The sequence below is a fragment of the Caretta caretta genome, chromosome 12, assembly GCF_965140235.1.
Source record: "Caretta caretta isolate rCarCar2 chromosome 12, rCarCar1.hap1, whole genome shotgun sequence".
Lineage (NCBI taxonomy): Eukaryota > Metazoa > Chordata > Testudines > Cheloniidae > Caretta > Caretta caretta.
Genome location: NC_134217.1, coordinates 34,680,705 through 34,703,439, shown reverse-complemented (window position 1 = coordinate 34,703,439; position 22,735 = coordinate 34,680,705). Strand labels below are relative to the sequence as shown.

General features: G+C 41.7%; 1 protein-coding gene across 1 annotated transcript in view; it reads right to left on the bottom strand.

The window, feature by feature from the left end:
* The window catches only part of CDH13 (cadherin 13), a 778,625-nt gene that overhangs the window by 216,664 nt on the left and 539,226 nt on the right, over positions 1–22,735 (bottom strand). The window contains exon 7 of the mRNA XM_048817138.2: positions 15,363–15,541. Coding sequence (XP_048673095.2) covers positions 15,363–15,541 — 179 coding nt within the window. The remainder of the gene's footprint in view (positions 1–15,362; positions 15,542–22,735) is intronic.

Below are 22,735 nucleotides of genomic sequence, written 5' to 3'. Positions count from 1 at the left end.
TCCTTCCTTATAGAAAATGGAAGGGAGAAACATTGAAAAAATAAGTAGATTGCATAAATATCATTGTTGTATATATATTTTATTTGGATTGTAAGTTCCTTGGATCAAGGACCATGCCTTTCTCTGTGTTTTGTACAGTGCTTAAATAGGTTATATTGTATAAACATCTTTGGTGATCTGTAACGTGTATGTTAAATTGCAAGTCTATGGGGTGTTTGGGGTTCAGTGGGCTGGCAGTACTTTCAACTCATTTCAACACTGTGGCAATTATCCATCACTCATATAATTGGAGGAGAGACTATTTCAGATCACCAGGCACTGTCAAATAATCAGCTATCACTCTCAGAGAATATGTGGTTTTCTATTTAGAGTGTATCTCGAGTCCAGCCAAGTCTTGCCAGTTAGTGTCTGGGAGTGGATTTTCTGAAGACTGGTTGGTCTGTGGAAAAGGAAATGTGCTTCATGGATGACTTAGCTGTCCTCCCTCCCCCACCCAACATATACACACAAAACCAGCCAGAGACCTGGGATTTTAAAAGGAGCCTAAGTGAGTTTAATGAAACTCACTTAGGCCCCTTTTGACGTTTAATGAAAAATGGGTGTTTTACTCTGTTAGGCCTCTTTGAATGTCCCAATCTAACTCCACAGGCAATTAGTCCAAACAGAGGAGGACCTGAAGCATTTTCAAGAAAGTCCAAAATGTGATAAGCCCATGTCCACTGCCATCTCATCACGAGAATCAGACAGATCTTCACAGATCTTCACCATTACAAAAGATTGTGAATAGAATATATAGAATTTAGAATAGAATAGAATATATAGAATTCTATATATAGAATTTATAATATTGTTCCCTGATATAAGTGCATTTGTTCTTTCTTCTGAAGTGGGCAGGTGAGTAATCAGGGCAAATGCCAAAGTGATTTTCACCCAGTAAACAAAAGGATTTCAAAGTCTTGCTTCCCTTTTCAGGCTTTTACCGGCATTGAGAATAGGAAAGAACTCTCACATTTTTTTCAGCTGAAATTCTCCTTGCAGTACAGCAAGTGACTGAACTAAACAGGTAGACAACAGTTACAATACTCTAACCACCACTTTTCAGCATTTTCAGGGAGACCCATTAACTTTAAGTTCTTAATATTAGTGCTTGGAAGGACTGAAGGGCACTCTGTGCTAACTGTTTCTAGTTACATGCCAATCGAAGGCTAAATTGGTCTCCCTGAAGCACAGAGAACTCTTCAACCTTCTCCCTAGGTGCATGGGAGCCTCAATGATGTAATTAAGAGCATGTAGATGGCCAGACTTCCTATTCCTTTCCTTTCAACGCATCTTGGACTCTATACAGTGCAATAAGAGGTACCTCATCTTGCCCAGCCCAAGAAACATGTCTGGGAACAGGAATCTCTGCAGAGGAAGGAGTGGGATCAATCCTACTCTCAGATCATAGGCTGCATTGGGGCTGATGCACAGAGGCCTACTCTATCCTAGCAGTCAAAATAGCCCATGTGGCTGAATTCCCCATATCTGAGGAAGGAGACGTGTGGATCTCGTGGAATCTTCCTTTCTTTTGCCCATCCAACCCTCCCCTCAGGCGAAGCCCTGAGCGGGTCATCATACATGCAGGGGGTGCAAGCTCCTGTTGTAATAACTGGATCTACAAATTCATCCTAATTTGAGTTCAGCTGTAAGAAGTGAATGGAAGTTCATAACGTGTCACAGTAACCTACAACAACAAATGCTGGTGGGAAGAGTTACAAAAGGGAGACAGAACGACTGAATTAATCTAAACCAAAAGGCTTACTGATATAAATCAAGGACTGTGTTGAGGTCATACTTGGTACACAGAAAAGAATGTATGACTGAAAGTCAATGGACTAAACTTGGTGTGTTGGAAATTAGGCCGAATGGGTGGACAAAGTAATAAGAGGATGGACTATTCCTCCTATCACCCCATTTTGGGGTCCTTAAAAAAAGAGACTGGAAGGGGAGTGTGTGCTGACTGAGGGATTCCTGAAGGACGGGGGGAAGGCCTTCAGTCCCCCATTTTGCTCCAGGGACTTTGTCCTCCACTTGTGAACCTTGAGAGTCATTACATCATTGTGACACCCAGACCTCAGCATAAGAAGGGGGTGCCTGGCCATCACTGCCACACCAGTGGAGACTGCAGCTGGAGATATGTGAGACTGACTGTGTCTTCCCTTCTCTTGTGTGTTCCTTTCCACACTATTTTTCCTCCTGTCCTCTGTTTCTCTCTGCTTTTCATCTTATCCTGAGGTCAACTATACCACATGGCACCAACATGGCAGATGAGATGGCCTATCCAGCTCTTCCCAGCCTGAGAGAGACTGGTAAGGGAGATGGCTCAGACCAGCCAGATGATGTCCTAGCCTGGGAAAGCAAGCCAGAACCCAGAGCAACAGCTGCAGTGGCCAACCTGCCAGCTGACAGCATACATATGTGACTGTTCTGCTGCCCAGAATTGTGAGAACATCAACAAAAGCTTATATTTCCCCCACCGTTAGTATCCTGTCTCTTCACCCCCTGGTGTCTGTCTGTCTGTCAAAAAAGCAGGGGAAGTAACCATCACATTTTGGAAACTAACCCTTTCCTTCTGGGTATACAAACCCCACAACAGTAAGGAAAGGGTTATAAGCAGCTGCTCTGGGCCCATGCAGCCCAACCCAACCACCAAAAGAAGAAAAAGCCAGCTCAGTAGGGCAGCAGACAGTGAAGATGAATGGACCTACCTTCTGAACTCCTGGGAAGGAGATCTGCAAGAGCACTAGCCAGGATGATGGACCTGATGCCTTACATCCATCTCTCGCTTTTAGATAACAGATATCTAGTAGATATCAAATATTAGGAACAGAGCTGGCCAAACATTTTTGGCCTAACTTTTTTTGTGTGTGTGTGAAAAATGCCGATTCAATGTCACCTAAACATTTTCTGAATTCATGTCCATTTTGCTGAAGTGTGAAAATATGAAGTGACAAAAATATGAAAAAAAACCCCAGAAAGCTTTGTTTTGATATTTTTCTACGTGAAATGTTTGTTTTTCCACTTTAAATGACTTTGAGTTTCAATATTTTCTTTAGTTTTATTTGGAAAAAACAATAAAACTAATGTTTGAAAATGGGCCGAATCTAAAGTTCTAATTTAGATACTGATGAAATTAAATATTTCATTTGACCCAAAATATTTCTCTTCACTTTTTGATTTGTCAAAAATTTGGAGAAAAAACCCTTTGACCCAAATTCTTTTAATTGCCAGCAAATCCATTATTCACGCAGCTCTAATAGGAAGCTTTCCAATATTCAGCTGGACCCAGGGTTGCTGGAACATATTTTATTGTGGGGGTGCTGATAGCCATTGAAACAAACTGTAATCCCTGGATATGATGGAAATCACTTCAAGCCTGGGGTATGTGGAAGCACCCCAGCATCTCTTGTTCCAGCACCTCTGGCTGGACCTGCCTAAATGATTCTGCTTCATACTTGGTGTCTACATCCTTCAAATACTTTGTATATAGCTATTATCTTCCCCTCCCCTTTCATGTAACCCCGTAGTTATCATGTAGCCAAGAAATATATATATGTTTTAGTAGTCTTTTGAAATACTAGTGTGGGGAAGGAGAGGAAGTATTTTCTAAGGTTTTGAAGCCCAGGGTGGGGAGTCAGGAGATCTGGATTATATTCCTAGCTCTCTCAACAAATTTCCTGTGTGGCCTTTGGTAAAATCACTTAAACCCAGATTCTCAAAGGTATTTAGGCATCTAACTCCAATGGGCGTTAGACCTTTGAGGTCTAGGCCTTAATCTCTCTGTGCCTCGTTTCCCCCTTTGTAAATTGACACTTAACTACCTTAGAAGTGGGCTGTTCTGAGTTTAGTGATGGCATATTTAAGCACATACTTAAAGTTAAGCACATGCTTAAATGCTTTCCTGAACTGGTCTCTATATAAAGCAATACAAAAAAAAAAGCTGTCAATACTTTGTGTACCAAGTCTGTTTGCCATTGTGTTTCTGATAAGAAAATGTGTAAGCCCAGACTCATATTGCCAAAGAAACTTTTCCCAGAGGGGTAGAAAAGTAAAGGGGATGGGTCAAAACATAAGGGGTATCATATCATAAGGGGAATAATAAGGGTTCCCATTGCAGAAATTCTTCATGGAAAAAAAAAACTAATTTGTATGACATAAACTGGCAAACCTCTTCCAAACCTTTTATGTTATAGTCATCCTTTTTAGTTTCACATACTCCAACAGGTAGCTTAATAGTCATTCTGTACATATATTTAAAAAGACTGACATTAATAGGAAGTAAATTTTCTATTCCATTAAAATCTTTGATGGCTGAACAATATAACACACCAGGAGCATCATAAATGGCTGTTCTATCTCAAGGACACTCACTGTTTCTGGATACAGAATACAATATCAAAATTACAAAGCATAATAAATTGTTGAATGGATTCCTTTAAAAGCAACAACAACAACATGTAAGATCATTACAGATGAGCAAAATGCAACAGGTGAGCACAGATATTAGCTTCCTTTTTTAAATTAAAAAGTTCATCTACATCAATGCTAGAGCCAGATACTAGACTGTGATAAGCCTGCATCTGGCTGCTCCAATGGAGCTATGAACCAACATGACTGGTCACTAGGAACTTTTATTAGGAGAATCCTTGGATGGCATAGAGCTGTCTTATTGATTTCTACCAACCACCTCTTGACTGCTGGTATGGGGGCAGGACCATGAAACATGTAGTGGATGTTTGTCATCCTGCCAGTCCCATGCACCCACTGGCAACTGGTGTAAATGTACATCAGGGACAGGACCAGTGGTTTATTAGTCCCAGTGTCTGTAAAGAAGAAAGTACTCCTTTGTACTCTCATTCCTAACACCACACACTCGTTTGCAACTAAACATTTGGCCCCTACAGCCTGATTCTCCATTGCCTTGAATTTTCTGTAGTTGTTTACCCCTCCCAAATCAGTCTCTCAGACAGAAGGTAGCATTTTATACCCACTTCATATTCAATTTGCATAAAGGCAAATGACTGCACAAGCATTCAAGGCAATGGAGAGTCAGGCTCTTAATAGTCCACCTACCTTGCGTATTCCACTGAATATCACTGAGTTCCTGTAAAACAAACAAAGGCACTCCACTAGCTGCAGAATAGCTGGACTTTTTGAGGATTGAGACTAGTACTGGAGAACTCTCAAAAGCCAAGAGTTTAATGGCATTCACGAGACCATTTCCTTCTCTCTCTCTACATTTTATTATGATGCTGAAATAAATCTCTCCTGGGGCCAGTTGTCTGCTTGTCTGCCATCTCTTCCTAACTCTCAGACAGACATTCCAGGGGCAAGGAAAGAAATCTGTTTTCCCCTTCCCTCATTTCTCTGGGTCTCTGACATGCCAGGAAGAAGAAAGTACTTATGTGTCTATCCTAGACCTCAGTATGTTCTTCCATGCTACTTCACTGACTCTTTCCATTTCTCTAATGCACAAGTTTCATCTGCTATATCCACAGCAGAAACTAAGAGATGAAGACCCTGAGCAAGTGATATGGCACCGAACATCATCTTAAAAGGATTCCAGCTTCTCCAGTGGCCCATGTCTTTGGTGTAGTTTCAAATTTTCCCAGCAGCACAGTGAGTTCATTTTTCAAAAAGAACAGGAGGACTTGTGGCACCTTAGAGACTAACGAATTTATTTGAGCATAAGCTTTCGTGAGCTACAGCTCACTTCATCGGACGCAGACTAACATGGCTGCTACTCTGAAACCCTTCATTTTTCAAGCCACCTGTCCTGGTGTGCTGTATAAGTGGCGATTAACGTGCTTACTAGCATGGGATGGGTCTGGCTTGTTGGGCACCACTTGCCGCAGATAGTTTGCAACCTCTCTGGACATGATGCTTGTCTAAATAAAGCAAGTTTCTCTGCCACTGATGTATTGCTGAAAGATAAAAACCCAGTTATCTGCAAGGCGCTGACAGAGAGCTACTCTAAGCATGATAGCAGCTGTCTGTATATTCTGAATAAATGCTGATAGCTGAAATGTATTCTCTTTTGGGGCTACAGTTACTTTATTAAAAACAAAATACAAGAAATATTAGCTCTGTGCCTATGTAAACATTAAAAGCCCTCTGTGAAAAATGGCTCTCTTGAAACAATAAATAAGGTGTTTATAATAATCCCACCAAAATTTTCAGTGGCAGATTCATAGAATAAGCCAGGTGTCTGGCTGCTAAATCCAGTTGCTCCCTCTGCTAGTGCATAGAGTCCAGTGGCTAGTTCTGTTACACCAGCAAGCAATAGGATTGAGAAGCCACAAAGGGCATTGTATTAATTTCAGTGGAATAATGGGCCCAAAAAGTCAAAGGAGTTAACATGATCCTGTCACTGCACAACATTAAACAGCCAAGCAGGGTGCGGGGTTTGGTATCTGGAAGCCTCAGTTTGCTTGGTTTCATGGCAAACATACTAAAGAAGGAACATTTATTGGTTGGGGTATACACGGGGAAAGGCATCAAAACAAGGCATGAGCACTTGAGTGATTATATAGGACAAACAATCAAAACCTATCAACGTCCCTTTTGAGAGAGAGGATATCATTTAGAGTTTTATTTTGTTGAACAGCCTCTCTTGGCGGGGGAAGGAGATCACTCGCTGCAGGTGCCACTCAGTGATTGGACAGGGCATGTAAGGTTCTTTTTTTTCCTGGCTCCCCCTGTTGACAGCTGCTCTGGTCCCATGGTGGTCTGTCTCTTCTGTGACTCAGCCCTCTAGCCAGTCATATATTAATGTCCATCCCTTCTGGGCTATAGAAAGAATCCAGCAGTTGGTAAGTCCTCTCGGTAAAGTGAGGGGCTCCTGGGTCTCTATCTTTTTAGATTGACAGATAATGCAGTGTTTTTATTTAAAAAAATGGAGCTTAGGAAATGAGATCCAGCTGTAATATTTACTATCTTGCAAACAAAATAAAGGGAGGGTGGGACTTTCAAGCTGTAGATAAGATAAAATGATACAATCATTCTAATTCAGAGCTGAATCTAATTCAAGTTATAGTTTTCCCTAAAATTATTGTAAATATGAATATTCTAGAGTATAATACAAAGTTCAAGTGTGAAATACATTTGCTGAAACCAGTAATTTTTTTCATTAAAAATGAGAGCATGCTGTCAGTTCAACATTTAGAACGAGAAAGTAAGAAGTGTATGGACTGCTTAAAGATGCATATTGCCAAAAAAGAAAGAGAAGAGTACAGAGGGTAGTGTCCACTTGAAAATGTGGTCAGTAAAATAAAGCAAAAGCTTTGTATTATGTACTGTTGCCCTTTAGAATGGCAAAGTATTATCAATGAATGATTTAATGATTCACGGTCAGAAAAAGAGCTGGCTGAATATTTCAAAAGTCATGCATGCCAACATTTGTCCAAATGGTTAGTCCTTCCAAGCATGCTTACACATCTTGGTACTGTAGAATATGCACGAACATTTGGTTTGCATGACTTCTTGGGTAATAGCTTCTCTGAGTATGAATATCCACCAACTCATGCATAAGCAAGAGTATTCACTAGTTAGCCATCATTCATCCTTCTCTTGTTTCAGATATTTCAGTCATGCAATCAGTAAGAAGAAACAATACTAGATGACATGGCGATTGACCCCACTTCACAAAAAGTCAAACTGAATAGCAACACAGTGGGCTGGAGTCACCCCGTATTTATGCAACCGGAAGGCATAAATTCTTTAGCTCACAGGTAGCAGGTACAGAATGAGGGACCAGGGTGCCGGGATACACAGCAGATGCAACCTCAGTGTCACTGGAGGAGTGGGCAGTACTAGGTCAGCACAGTTGACAATGTGGGGGGCACTTGTTGGAAATATGTAGTGGCTAGCCAGGGTGCCCTGGAGGTGAATTTCCAGAGTACAAGAAACTTAACTTTGCTGAACTTGGTCCAGTGTCATATATCTGCATTGATTTTCTTTACAGATGACTCCTTTAAATATGTAGTGTAATATAACAGAACATAATACCTATCTCTAAAAAGGAGAACAAAGAGGACCCAGGGAATATTAGACCAGTCAGCTTAACTTTGATACCTGGACAGATACTGGAACAAATTATTATACAAGCAATTTGTAAGCTCCTGAAAGATAATAACATTATAAGGAATAGCCAGCATGGATTTGTCAAAAACAAGTCATGCCAAACCAATCTAATTTCCTTCTTTTGACAGGGTTACTGGCTTAGTGGATGCTGGGGGGAGGGGTGCTAGATGTGCTGTATCTTTTGATATACTCCTACATGACATTCTCATAAGAAAACTAGGGAAATGTGGTCTAGATGAAATTACTAAACAGTGGGCGCAAAACTGGTTGAAAGACCGCACTCAAAGAGTAGTTGTCAATTGTTGGCTGTCAAATTGGGAGGGTCTATCTCGCAGGTGCTGCAAGAGTCAGTCCTCTGTCTGGTTCTATTAAATATTTTCATTAACAACTTGGATAATGGAGTGCAGAGTACACTTATAAAATCTGCAGATAATACCAAGCTGGGTGGGGATGCAAACACTTTGGGAGGACAGGATTGGAATTCAAAACAACCTTGACAAATCAGAGAATTGGTCCGAAATCAACAAGATGAAATTCAATATAAATAAGTGCTAAGTGCTACACGCACGAAGGAAAAAAATCAAGTGTGCAACTACAAAACGGAAAATAAATGATTAGATGGTAGTACTGCTGAAGGGGATCTGGAGGGTATAGAGGATCAGAAATTTAATATGAGTCAACAATCAGATGCAGTTGCAAAAAAACCTAATATTCTGGGGTGTATTAACAGGAGTGTCATATGTAAGACATACAAAGAAAAGGAGTACTTGTGGCACCTTAGAGACTAACCAATTTATTTGAGCATGAGCTTTCGTGAGCTACAGCTCACTTCAGTAATTGTCCTGCTCCAGTCAGCACTGGTGAGGTCTCAGATGGAGTTCTGTATCCAGTTCTGGGTGCCACATTTTAAGAAAGATATGGACAAAATTGGAGTCCAGAGGACAGCACAAAAATGATAAAAGGTTTAGAAAACCTGACCTATGAGCAAAGGCTAAAACATCTGGGTACATTAAGTCTTGAGAAAAGATAGCAGTCTTCAAATATGTTTAAGGGCTCTTATAAAGAGTATGGGGATCAATTGTACTCCATGTCTCCTGAAGGTAGGACAAGAAGTAATAGGCTTAATCTGCAGCCAGGGAGATTTAGGTTAGATATTAGGGAAAACTTTCTAACTATATGGGTAGCTAAGTTCTGGAATAAGAATAAACTTTCTAGGGAGATGGCAGAATCCCCATCGTTGGAGGTTTTTAAGAACAGCTTGGACAAACACCTGTCAGGGATATTCTCAGTTAACTTGGTCCTTCCTTAGCACAAGACCTGGATTTGATGACCTCTCAAGGTCCCTCCCAGCCCTACATTTTTATGATTCTATATACTACAGCATTTTGTAGATATTTCAAACTATTTTAACTATATTGCAAATTAAATGCAGCAGTTCCTAGGAGGAACAAAAAGCAAATTATTTATTCATCAAACCATATTAGGAGTAGAGTGAACAGCATTTTACTTGGATAGAGGTAGCACTAGCTTCTATATACCCCTCAATTCAGACAAGAACTGATATTTTCCTCCACAAAGCTGATTCTGTAACACTTGCAAAAGAGCACAGTGGGTAATGGATAAAAATGATTAGTGCTCTATCAAAGAGGTTTAAGAGAACTTGATTCTATGAAAGTACAGCTGCCTTTTCTAGTATTCACATAAGAAGCATTATTTCTTGCTCACTGCAGGCAAGTGTCACTTTGAAATGGATTTTTTGTCCCCTAAAATACAAAACTGCAGACCATTTACACAACATCAGATTATTTTTTTACGTGAAATTCTGCTATGTTCTATTTAGACTGAACACTTTGGTACAGGGCATCTTTCTGCTCTGAATCTATGAATCAAAATGTCTTCTCCAGTGGATGTTTGGAGGTATAATTTGCCCCCTTATGCTCTTCAATCTTCATCTCTGGCACATTCAAGGATGCTCCAGTCCCACGAGAAAAAAATGAACATAAATCTTCAAAAATATGTCCTTACATGCCTTCTTAAAATGAAAATGGATCTTCTTCCATAAATTATTAGAGTTTGCTGCAAACTCTGAGGAACATGCACTTTTGGAAACAATTTGGAAACTCAAAAATACATAAATAATATAAATGTTGATAGATTTAGGGCATAATCATTTTTGAAATTGCTGAACACTTCCTCTGAGTTGCTAAGCACCTTCAACTCCCATCCCCAAAAGTGAATGGGAGTTTAAAGTGCTCAGCTGTTTGCCAGATTGGACCTTTCAGCTTACTATATATGCCTTATTGTCATTTTCCCTGTAAACTGAAGAAAATAACCTTTTCTATCATTATTTTTTGCACGTGGCCATGTGTTACAGAAACAGGTCCAAGCTGAAACTTTGGGTCCTAATCTGCTTTGAACTTTGCAGTTAGAATTTCACTGCAGTTCACATTACAGATGAGTGAATCACAGGGGTTTTTTTCAGCTCAGTGGTCAAACCAAATAATCTGAAAACATTTTTTTAGTGCCACCCAGAAATGGAAAATTATTTTTTCTCATCATTAAAAAAAATGCTTTAAACTCATCATTTTTTTCTACCTGAGACAAAACATTGTGTTTCATTTTTGAGAGCTTATCTCTGGTTTTTAAATAAATCTACCTACATTTCTAACCGAAACCTCATTTAAAAATGAAAAGTTAAAATGTTTCATTTAAAAAATGTCAGAAGGAAAGGTTTTGACTTTTTTAAAAAATCCTTTGTGGGAGAGGCTGGGGACATGAATCTATTGGCGGAATTTGACATGAATTCACAAATAGATTTGGCTGAGCTGAAACTGCGTTTTTTGGCAAATAAACTATTTCTCAAAAATAAATCCCCAGCTCTAGTACATATCCAGGCCTGAACTTAGTGGCGGGGGTGTTATACTGCTATATTCTAACTCCCCCTAATACAAAACAGAAAAAAATTATCTGACAAACAGTATTTAGGCAAACTAGGCAGGAGCCCAGTCCAACTCACACTGAAGTCAATGGGAAAAACTCCCATCAACTACTACAGGAGTTTGATCTGGCCCTAAATTCTGGCATATGATACTGTTTAATACTACAATATTTAGTTACTATTGTGTCATATTTTCAATATTTTCTGAAGATTGAGGCTATCATAGATGTAGACTTCCTCTCTATCCGGGGGGGTACTCAACTCCCCCACTACCCCCCAGACCCGCCAGCACTCCACCTCTTCCTCCAAGCCCGCACCCTGCCTCTTCCCTCCCCCATTCCACACCTTCCCTCAAGCTCCATCTCCCCTCCCTCTTCCCACCCCCACTCCACCCTGCCCCGCCTCATCTCACTCTCTCCCCTGAGCGCACCCCATCCCCACCTACTCCCTGCCTCCCAGTGCATTCTGCATGCCATGGAACAGTTGTGGGGAGGCGGTGGGGGGAGGGGAAGCTTGGCTGCCAGCGGGTGCTAAGCACACGCTAATTTTTGTTCCACAGGTGCTCAGCCCTGAAGCACCCACGGAGTCAGCACCTTTGTAGCCAGCCTGGTGTTCTAAAAGCAGACAGGTAGTGCAGGAAAACTCGGCTCACAGTGGCCTCAGATCTCCTTTCCCCCCAGGTAGCGGAAGAAGGGAACACTGTGGCTACTGCACACTTGACAACGATAATGTGACTGAACAAATTCTTCCTGATAACTGATCCCAGAATTGCTCATCTTCAGAAGAGGACACTTAATGTTCCTTCTCACCTACCTTTGTTCACACTCTAATATAAGGGCAGGTTTTCCAGTTGTAAGGTATTTAAAGGCAGTCCAAGGAATCAAGATTCTGAAGGTTCTTAGGAATTTATCTTAACTGGTCTTCATTTAGAGGCAAGTGTGGTTAGACATAAAAACTGCTCAATTGCGTGGGAGGTGCAGATGGTAGGTTGAGGCTCACAAAAAGCAAGTTACATATATTTTTTTTAGTCAAATAAATGTCCCTTTAAATATTTCTTTTACTTCCTAGAGAGTTACCAAATATATGTGGGCAGAGGGGGGGAGGGAGGGTTGGTCTTAATCTCATTAAAAACAATAACCTCAACATTTGTCTTTCCATTCGGAACAACCAGTCCTTCACCTGGGTGTGTTTACTCATGTGTAAAGTCTGAGCTACCTAGCTCTGATGATTTTGGTTGGTTGGGGGTTAGTACCTAGATCTTGAATTTCTGCATAGAAATGACTCAGAGCAGCTCTTCTTAAAATATAAAAGCATGAAGAAATAATATGGGTTGCTGCTTATGTTCAAAAGGGAAATCAAAAACTGCCAGATGCCTTGTACCTCTCCATCTCAATACTCCCTCTTGGGCAATATTTGCAGCTTCCCTATGATACACAAACATGAAAGAAACTAAACTTGAAATAAAAAAGTAGCAATTTACATTCTGTCAATTTAGCTCAAGTCAAGGGGAAGGCTTCACATAAGCATCTGCAGCTACTGAATGACTAAAATGAATAAAAGAGCTAGAAAACATGGACTAACTTTGATTATCACTTTAACACTTATCATATCAACTTCCAGTTCATTCACATTTGAATAATAAGAGCCAGATTTTTTTGGCCTTCCATGTTTAGCCTACCTGATATGTTTCACCTTAAACATAGCCACAGTTTCCTCAGTTGGTTCCCTTGTTATTCAGTGAACGTACACAGAATAACTAAGGATAATACCCGCTTGATTGGCAATTGTTTTTGTGTTTCAAGAGAAAATATACAGTAATAAAAAAGGACTGGTAAATAAGACCGATTGGGCTGATTGCAACTAGGGCTCACATGAAACTGCTGTAATTTTGGTGGTCAGAAACAGCTGGCTCAATTTGTCTGGTTTCATGGTTCACCTGAAACTTGGAGGCTGTGCAAGCTTGGACACTGTGTGTCAGTTTCAACAAGAAACTTCCCTGCAGGACTTCCTTCTGTACATTCTGGGGTTATCTTCTGAGACTACATCATATAGTCACTTGCAAACCCTGCCTCTCAGCACCCATAATCTTTGGAGAGGGGCGGGCTCAATTTCCTCTCCCTCAAATCATGAGTGCGGGGATCTTTGACCCATTCTTCACAACTAAAGTGACCTGATGTCCCAATTTTATAGGGACAGTCCCAATATTCAGGGCTTTGTCTTATATAGGCACCTATTATACCCCCCTGCCTTCCACCCAGTCCCGATTTTTCACACTCACTATCTGGTCACCCTATTCACAGCTAGCACCACATAGGGGCAGCAAATAGGACTGCTTCCTGCCCATCCCTCTCCAGCATCCTGGAAGACTTCCTGGGAGCGAAATGCATGTGTATGCCTCATTATTAAGCAGCAGTGGCACTGAGATATGCTACTCCAGTCTCACCCTGGGCCTCTGCTAATCCCCCAGTCTGGAGCCTGAGACACCCTAAAATAGTATTGTGATGAGAGATAGGAGTTCCTTTTACTGTGACTTGACATTATAGAAGGGGAAGAGTTGGCATAACCATGCCCACTTATAATTATTTGTATTATGATAGTGCCTAAAGGCCACCAGCACTCAGGATGGGGACCCCACTGTGTTAGGTGCTGTATAAATACATAGGAAGATAGTACCTCTCCTGAACCTAATTTTCCAGGGCTATTACAAGCCTTTGCCTATGAATGGATTGCAGTCAGGCTCCCAAGTTCCTCTGATGAAGTGAATCCAGGCTCAGGGGAGGCAGCGGGCCTACTTATTGGTCCCTAGAAGATGCTGGATAGGAGCAGCAGAACTGCTGGATGACTACAAAAGTGCCAGGTGGCATGATGGGTAAGTGGGCTAGTTTACTGCCAGGAAGACTCTGGAAGGAAAGGCGAGATTGCAGGCCACTGTGTCGCCCCAAAAGACACATGAAGGCAAGTCACTGGGGGTCAGAGCCTGTGAGAGAGGGAGAGCTTGGTATGGTAGAAATGGAAGGGACCTGGGTTAGCCCATATTCTCAGCTAAAAGTTAATTATAGCACACATTTGAACCCAGATAACACTGGGTTTCAGTGCTAAAGGTCTGCACAGTTCCAATTATAGCTGTATAATGCTTTCAACACAAGCAGTAGCAACAAAAACCACTTTTGCAATTTTGGCGAGATTAAATGATGCCACCCTACTTTCCACACAAAAGTATCAAATCAACAGTTAATAGGAAATCCTGGGGAGATCAAGTCTTGCTTTCAGCACACACTGTGCAGTAGCAATAACAGTTCAATCTCAGACAGATTTCTTGTATGTAAATAGCATCATTATTTCATGTATTACCACTGACCTTTGGCGCATACTAGGCAAGGTAGGGTTGTTCATCACCTTCCATTGATTTTTCAATTTCCAGTAAATTGGTTTTATCTTGAGGTTGTTTACGTATTAGGAATAAAAAATGCAGAGCCTGACTTCAGAAAACAATAACAAGGTTTTGAACTGGAGACCCTGTGGTTAAAAAGGAAACTTTTGCAAATATTAGCATTTGCTTCTGCGGGACAGAGGATTCTACTCTCAGCAATACCAGAAAAAAGGGTTGTCAGTGGAGTTGCTCCAGGTGATGTAGCTGCCCGAAAAATCTGGACTTTCACAATGTTAAACATCAGTTACACATTCCAAATATATAGATATAATTGCTGAATTGCTCTCCTTTACCACTAAATGTAGAGACAGTCTGGCTCTTTAAAATTCCTTCTGGCTTGCAGGAAGGGACTGGTTTTTGTTTTTTGATTATAAGAACTAAGCATTACTCAATTAACTTTGTCCCCACAGGCCAGGAAACTCCCTTTAAGACCAGTGGGTATTTAAAGAGCCAGACTAACACCCAGCACAATTTCATAAAAGGTCAGATAGGAAATCATGTCTGCCTTTTGTTCCAAACCAGCAGACAACTGCTGTTTCAAGTTCTAAAAGTTTATTCATTCCAGTGATTTTATGTCCAGTGTTATGCAATGAAAAATTCCTCCGAATCCAATGCCAAATGCATTGTCTATCAACCCTGTGGTACCAGATTCGCAAATGATGGGCATGGTATACAAACTCTGACACCAACGTCAAATGGAAAGCTCTACAATACAGTGCTTCATTGCGCAAATTTCAACATCTGAACATTTCTGAGCCTCTGTTTATGTAACATAAAAATACTATCAACAAGTATGCTCAGCTGCTATGTTGAAGAGGCCCACATGGATGGAAGGACAGTATATATATTTACATAGATAAATTATTCACTTACCTCACGGTCCAACAATGCAGGTGATACCACTGTGACAATGTCTCCTTTCTCTGGATCAATGAAGAACATATTTGGAGATGGTTTGTCAGGAGTCTGCTTAAGGATATTATACCTCAAAAGAGCATTGTCTGTACCAGGGTCATCAGCATCAAAGGCCATCATGCGCATCACAGTGCTTCCTAAAGAGAAGGTGGACAAACAATATAACGTGGTTACCAGTGTAGACTATGTGACAAGAATGCATAAAGCTCCTCTGGTTCCATGTGTGAGCATCACTAAGCTGTAATCCAGCATCAGCTCAGGAAAACCAATAAAGAATTTCACCTGCTATTTAGTCTGTCAGTTTACTTCTCCTCGGGCTACTGATTTCTAGGTTGGTAACAACAGGCACATGTGTCTACCCTGCAGCAGACAAGTGTATCTAAACCAAACATGGCATCTTCCCCAGGTGGCTTTCATGGGTGGTGGGACGGGGCAGAGTGGCCCCAGACTGGTACCGCAGGGGTTAACCCTTCCCTCCTAGCAGAAGAAGCCATGCCCCTGAGGCTCTGCTGGGGATGCTTCAACTGGAGAGCCCGTATAAAAGCCTGCAGAGCTGCTCAGTCTGGGCTGACTGCAGGAGGGGAAGGAGGTGTACCACCAGCTCCTGAAGAGGGACAGCCTGCACACCAGGATCCAGAGGCCAGCCAAGCCAGGGCGCACCCTGATGCCCAGACGGAGTTCGTCACTGGAGAGGAACAGCCCGGAGGACCCCCCAAAGCGGAGAACCCGGTGTTTATGGTAGGAAGTGATCCGTGGAACTTTAGAGGCAAATGGCATTGGAGCCGCACAGAAACTCTGCGTGTTATGGGCAGATCCCCACCGAGCTGATGGCAAGGGGAGCTTGCCACTACCAGGGCCCTGGATTAGGACCCAGTGGAGAGGATGGGCCCGGGTCCCCCTACCACTCCCCTGCACCACACCGTGTGAATCCTATGGAATCTGGCCGCTAGGCCATGCTACCCTGTCTGAGAGGGGGATTATATGGATGTTGACCATTGGGCTACACTGCCCTGACACTTGGGGAGAGTTACATGGGTGCCAGTCACTAGGCCACACTACCCCACTTGCGAAGAGGATTGTATGGACTCTGGCCATTAGACTGCACTGCTCCAATGCGGGGAGTGATTTATATGGACCCTTGCCATTGGACCACACTGCCCTGACACTTGGGGCGAGTAACCTGGACTCCAGCCACTAGGCCGCACTAACCTGACCAACGGGCGATTGGGTGGAAGGAGGCCATTAAGCCGCAACCGACCGCGCACAGAGAGGCGAACACGTGAATTTGGGAGTGGCAAGGTTCTGACACCCCACTCTGCCCCTGCCACAAAGGGCCGGTGCGGTGTCAGGCCCACCATAGGTGGTCACACCCACATGCTTGCATATAATCACTTTTTCACTTTCACACTATGAAAATAAAGAAATTAGAGTCTAGGATGTCTTCCAGCTAATAACAGATGAAAGAAAAAATAGGAAAATAAAAAATGCAATACTTAAATGAGAGAAGGGTTTCAAAACTCTTTAGTACTCAGGCTTCTGAGCTTTGAGTTGATCAGAACTATTTGTTAATTTGACATGGATTTGCCCTCACTCCAATTTTTTACATTGCAGTGGTTAGGGCACTATCCTGAACTATTCTGGGGTGAGCCTTTCTCAGTCTCTCCTTTTGAAGCTGTTCTGCTGCTGTTCACAATGATTCCAAATTCAAAATCCTACTCCAAACCAGGCGGAGGGGGGACTTGAACCCAGGTGTCTCAGATCCCTAGTGAGTGGTCTATCCTCTGAACTAAAGGGGCCACCACCTCCTCCTGGTGTTCTGGAAATGGTCTTTCCTCTGGATTTTAATAAAAACAAGCAGTTCAAAATACCTCAAATAGAACAAAATATTTTATTTTGGATCAAACTAAATGTCTGACCCAAAACTTATTTTTTGTTTCCTTTTTTTGGTTTTACCAAGTAAACTGGAAAGTTTTCATTTTGAGTCAATCCAAAAATGACATATTTTCTTTCAATATTTTGGTTCAGCCAACAAATGGAAAAAAATCATTTTTTGCACAGCTGTAGACAAGATACCATATAGTGATGTTCTGCAAATCATGTTCTCACTAGTGGACCAATGACTGGAGAGGCCTAGTCTCAGAACTCTTTCTCAGTCCCATTGCTCCTTAATGATGAGGTATGCACATGCATCTCCCTCTCAAGAAGAGTCTTCCAGGATGCTAGAGAGTGATGGGCAGGAAGTTGTCCTATTTGTTGCCCTTGTGTGGATGCCAGTTGTGAAGAACCGGCCAGTGGTGTCCCACTGATGAGTTGAGAGAGGGGAAATTATGTCAGCCCCTCTCCAAAGATAATGGGTGCTGAGGGGCAAGCTTTGCAAGTGATTGTATGATGTAGCCTCAGAAGATACCCTCAGAATGTACAGAACAGTGTCCTCCTTTCCCAAAAAATTCCCCAGTTCCTAATATAAATAAATAAATCCCTCCTCCCATCACCATTGTCTCATCCATGCATTGAAACTCTGTAGGTCTGCCTGTCTAATTGGTCCTGTACATGGAAGGAGAAGCATTACGGAGAATGCTACCATTGAGGTTCTGGACTTTAATCTCTTACCTAGCAGCCTCAGTTTGGCCTCCAGGACCAATCTCCTGCCTTTCTCTATGTCACTGGTACCCACATGTACCACCAATACTAGTTCCTTCCCAATACTGCACATAAGTCTATTTAGATGTCTCAAGAGGCCTGCAATCTTTGCATGCATGCAGCAGGTAATTCACCCTGTGGTTCTCCCAGTCATCGCAAACCCAACCACTAATAATCAGATCCCCCTATTACATTTTGCAATACTGGGAAACATAGCAAGGCGTCAAGGGGTAACTTTCTTCTCTCAGAGCTGTCTGACCTTTAATCACTGGTGCACGAAACCAACATGCTGTCAGATCTGTTATATTTCTCAAGGGGGGGGGGGGTAATTGCCTGAAGTGGCAATGAAGCAAAACCTTGGAGAACTTATTTTCAAGGTCACTACAACAAAAGGCTCTGTTTTGTGCTCTGAGAAATACAACAAAAGAGAAGCGGGAGAAAAAAGCACATTTGACCAAGAGAGTTGCAGTGTTTGTTTCACGGTGTGCTGTAATGTTACATCCACCCATAAATGCAGTAGCCTTTGTACTTTCTGTTTGATTTCTAAGGCCTTGTCAACATGGGGAGCTATTCTGGAATAGCTATTCCTGATTAACTCCGTGTGTGGAACTCTTAGAATGGAATAAAATTGCCTTATTCTGAATTAGATGAATCCATTTGGGATGTGAATTAAGCTGATTTAGAATAAGAGCGTCCACAGAAGGAGTTAATCAGGAATAGTTAATCTGCTTTGAATTCACACCTGACCCTAGTCTGGATTAATTTTCATGGGTGGAATCAAGGCTTGCTCAACATGGAGGTTTAGTGCACAGCAAGCCAGGGTATACATCTAAAGCTCACAAGCCTGCTGCATGCTTACTGGCCGCATGGACCCTGCTACTGCACACTAAAAGTTTGTAGTGTGCTTTGACCTACTGCTGTTTCAAACAGCAGCACATCAATGCAAACTGAGCAACTTTTGGATTGCGGTAGCAGAATCCAAACGGTTACTTAGTGCATGGCAGACCTGTAATGAGCTGTACCTTCACACCCTAGCTTGATGTGCATTAAGTCTCCAGGTAGTCAAGCCCTCATCGAATCATAGAAATGTAAGGCTGGAAGGGTCCTCAAGATTTTCAGTCAGAGTGGCATGAAACTCATGTGATACTAAGGGCTTGTCTATATTACCCGCTGGATCGACAGGCAGCGATTGATCCAGCAGGGGTCGATTTATTGTGTATAGTCTAGATGCGATAAATTGACCGCCGAGTAATCTCCCGTTGACTCCGGTACTCCACCAGGGAGAGAGGCATAGGTGGAGTCGATGGGAGAGCGTCAGCCGTCGACTTACCGCAGTGAAGACACCATGGTAAGTAGATCTAAGTACGTCAACTTCACGTAGCTGAAGTTGCGTAACTTAGATCGATTTCCCCTCCCCACCCCAGTGTAGACCAGGCCCTAGGAGCGATGGTACTCTAACCCTTTTTGTGAACATTGCTATTTGCTATGCATGATCTTGAAAGGCATGGATAGAAACAATATATTGTGAAGTAATTTCCACTGTACAAAAGTTACTAGTTCCATATGGTAGCATTTGGCAGTCACTCTGTATAGGTGTGGATGCTTAATATAGGTGGAGAAGCAGGTCCATTTTTTTCTGCCTTCGCTATTTCTAAGGTGTCCATGCCACATAAGGCACAAGTAACTCTACGTCTATGAGTCTCTATAACCAAAGAGAAAATAAACGTAAACGGATGAGGTTTTCTGAGGTTCAGTAATATCTCATACTACTTATGTCATTACAAATCATCAGTGCCTGAACATTGTTGTGATACCTGTCACTTGTTCATACACATATACACACAGAGAAAAGCAACTCTTTAGATCCAAGATCCCCTAGCGCCCTCTGTCAGAAGAGCTGTGGAATCCCACTGCACAAAGAGAAGAGTAGCTCTTCCAATGGGACCAATCTGAGTGTGAAAAAGGCTTGTCTAGCCTAACTAAAAATGGCCTGTGTTCAAATATATACCAAAACTAACATGAAAGCTCATTGCTGCACATTTCACACATGCACACTAAGAGCACAGTAGTAGCTAGTATATATTCAAAGCCATTTTAAAAAATGAAATCTAAATGTTTTACAAAAATAGCAGGCAAGTGGTTGCATTTCCTTCCTCAAACAACACAGCTGCTTTAAATTAAGAGTTAAACACAGTCACTGTTATATATTTGTGCTTTATAATAAGTTAAAGATTGGACCCCAGTCAAAAAGATCAAATTCAGATCTGCATTTCCTAGAGATGCAAAGATGTGAAGATCAGTGGTTCTGGTTTGGGCACACGTACTGCTGCTAGTATTTCAAGAGGATCTATAGCGTAGACTTCAGTGCCAACAAATTTAATTTAAGATACATACATCTTTGGCATTACTCCTTCATCATAAAGTTTTATTCTTCATAAAAGATTCATTTCCCCAGACTCATAAACTGACTTCTTCTAATTCAGTGTCATTTTATAAAAACTTCCATTCCTGGCATCAATCAAATGCAGCTGGCTTCCAACCCACAAAACAGCTTGCAACATTATCATGTTAAACAATATATATTAACGTATCAAGCTGAGGAACAAATGTCTGCAAAATCAGCAACTTTACAGTTCTGCCCATGATTTGGAGATATTCACTTTAGGCTCTCTTCCTCAGCAAAGGTATAGGAGCTGCCATGCTATATTTCAATGTTTGTTACACCTTCTGGGCAGTTTTGTTATTGTTATAATCACTGGAAACCTCTACTTGCACCTCCCAAAGTTGCTCATTGATTAAATATATATTTCACCAGCCAATTCATTGCTCCAAAGGCTATAGCTACCAATCTGCTGATTGTTGATTTGGCCTACAATTTGCTTTAGAAATATTAGTGAATATCTTCCCTGAGGCACCAGAAAGCAAAACACAACGCTTGCACAATCTTGTCGCAAGTGGAACAGGTGGTTTCTTGGGAAAAGCTCCTTGGCATTTTGTAATTTACCTTTCAATAACCTTTCTTTCTTTGTCAGATGCCAAGAGAGTATCTGATACATTTGAGCTGACAGAGAACTATTAAAACAGAATTATTTTAGGTTCAACTACCAGATGGGTTGAGGGTCTTTTGCTTCATTACCTGTCATCTCCATTCACTGTTACCTTGGGGGTCATTATTATACATCTTGCCCTAATCTATATATGCAGTTACGGTATTTTATCATGCATTAGTTAAGGTTACCGCTAAGTAGTGCAGTCAAGTGAATGCTTTATACTGCATAATGAAATTTTAAAAAGGCTTCCTGAGTGATATAGGCTTCAAAACATGAATTGCGCAATATCTTATTAAGGTGTTATTTACGAGTTCTTATTGCAAAATGTATGGAGATGGGTTAAAGTGTAAAGTATTACTTTTAAGGAATTATGGTTTTACAGTGAAGGCACCGGATCAGAAGGTTGTAGAAATGAAAGCTTTTCCCAGCTGTCACAGACTTCCTGTAAAAACCAAATCACGTAGGGCCACAGCTTCAAAAATGGTTTCTAACTTTGGGCACCCTATTTTAGGAATCTAGGACCTGCTTTCAGAGGAATGGAAGCCAAATGGAGTTGCAGCACTACAAAAAAACAAATAAATAAAAATCAGGCCCAAGATGTCTCAAAAGGGCACCAAAAATGCTGAGACACCCAAAATAAGAGCTCACTTTTGCAAATCTGGTCCTGACTCCCCCTTGTTCCCAGGTTTCCCCAGTCTGTAAAATAGGAATTGTATCAGTAATACATGTCACTAGGTTAATTCATAATATAAGGAGTGTTACAATATTATTAACACATCACAAAAATCGACTAGAAATGTATTACTCTGCAAAACATTTCTGTGTAAATGTTGTTTTGGCATTTTCCTTCCTTGCTGTTTATTACCTCTGAGGACATTTTGTATGGAAACAGGGAGCTAACCTGGGCTTTTTAACCACAGCATGTATGAGGATATGATGCAGAATTTGAAAGCCCAAGTAAGCTCTCCCAGGCACGTGAAGCAGGCAGACAAAATTCCTCCTACAGCCCAGGGGGAGCGTGTGTGCTGCTGCATCATACTTTGAATTCTCATCACTGTATGCTAAGGGAAATGAAGCAATATCTGGACTTAGAGCTGACTGGCCTTACACAATACAGGGCCAGGTTCTCTTTTACACTAAGGTCCATTTGCATTGCTCTGACACTATCAAAGGGCCTTAAAGTGAATGTAAATTACATGCATTCCCATTTAAGGCCCCTTTGTGCTACCACAGTGGCGTAAAGGGGCCTTAGTGTAAATGAGAACCTGGCCCACAATCCTTTGCTGATTTTGAGCCTCATCCTGCAAACACTTAAACATGTAAGCAGCTAATGAGATTACCCATGCAAGTGTAACCACACATCTCCTGGGGGTGGTGTTCTGTCCCATGTAGTGGCACTGAGACCACGTAGAGAGAGAAATAAAAGGAGCCTGCTCTACAGCCTCAGCTAACAGGAAGTTGGCTTTTAGCTCATGCAGTAGAGGCTCATGCACTAAGCTCCAGCGGTCCCCGGTTTGATCCTGCCCACCAACGACCGGGGTCTGTCGGCATTACACAAGCACAGTTTCATATGTGCTGCCTTTGCAGCATCTTTATTTGCTACTGCTTAAAATAGTCCTGAATGTTCATGTTCCTTGGCAT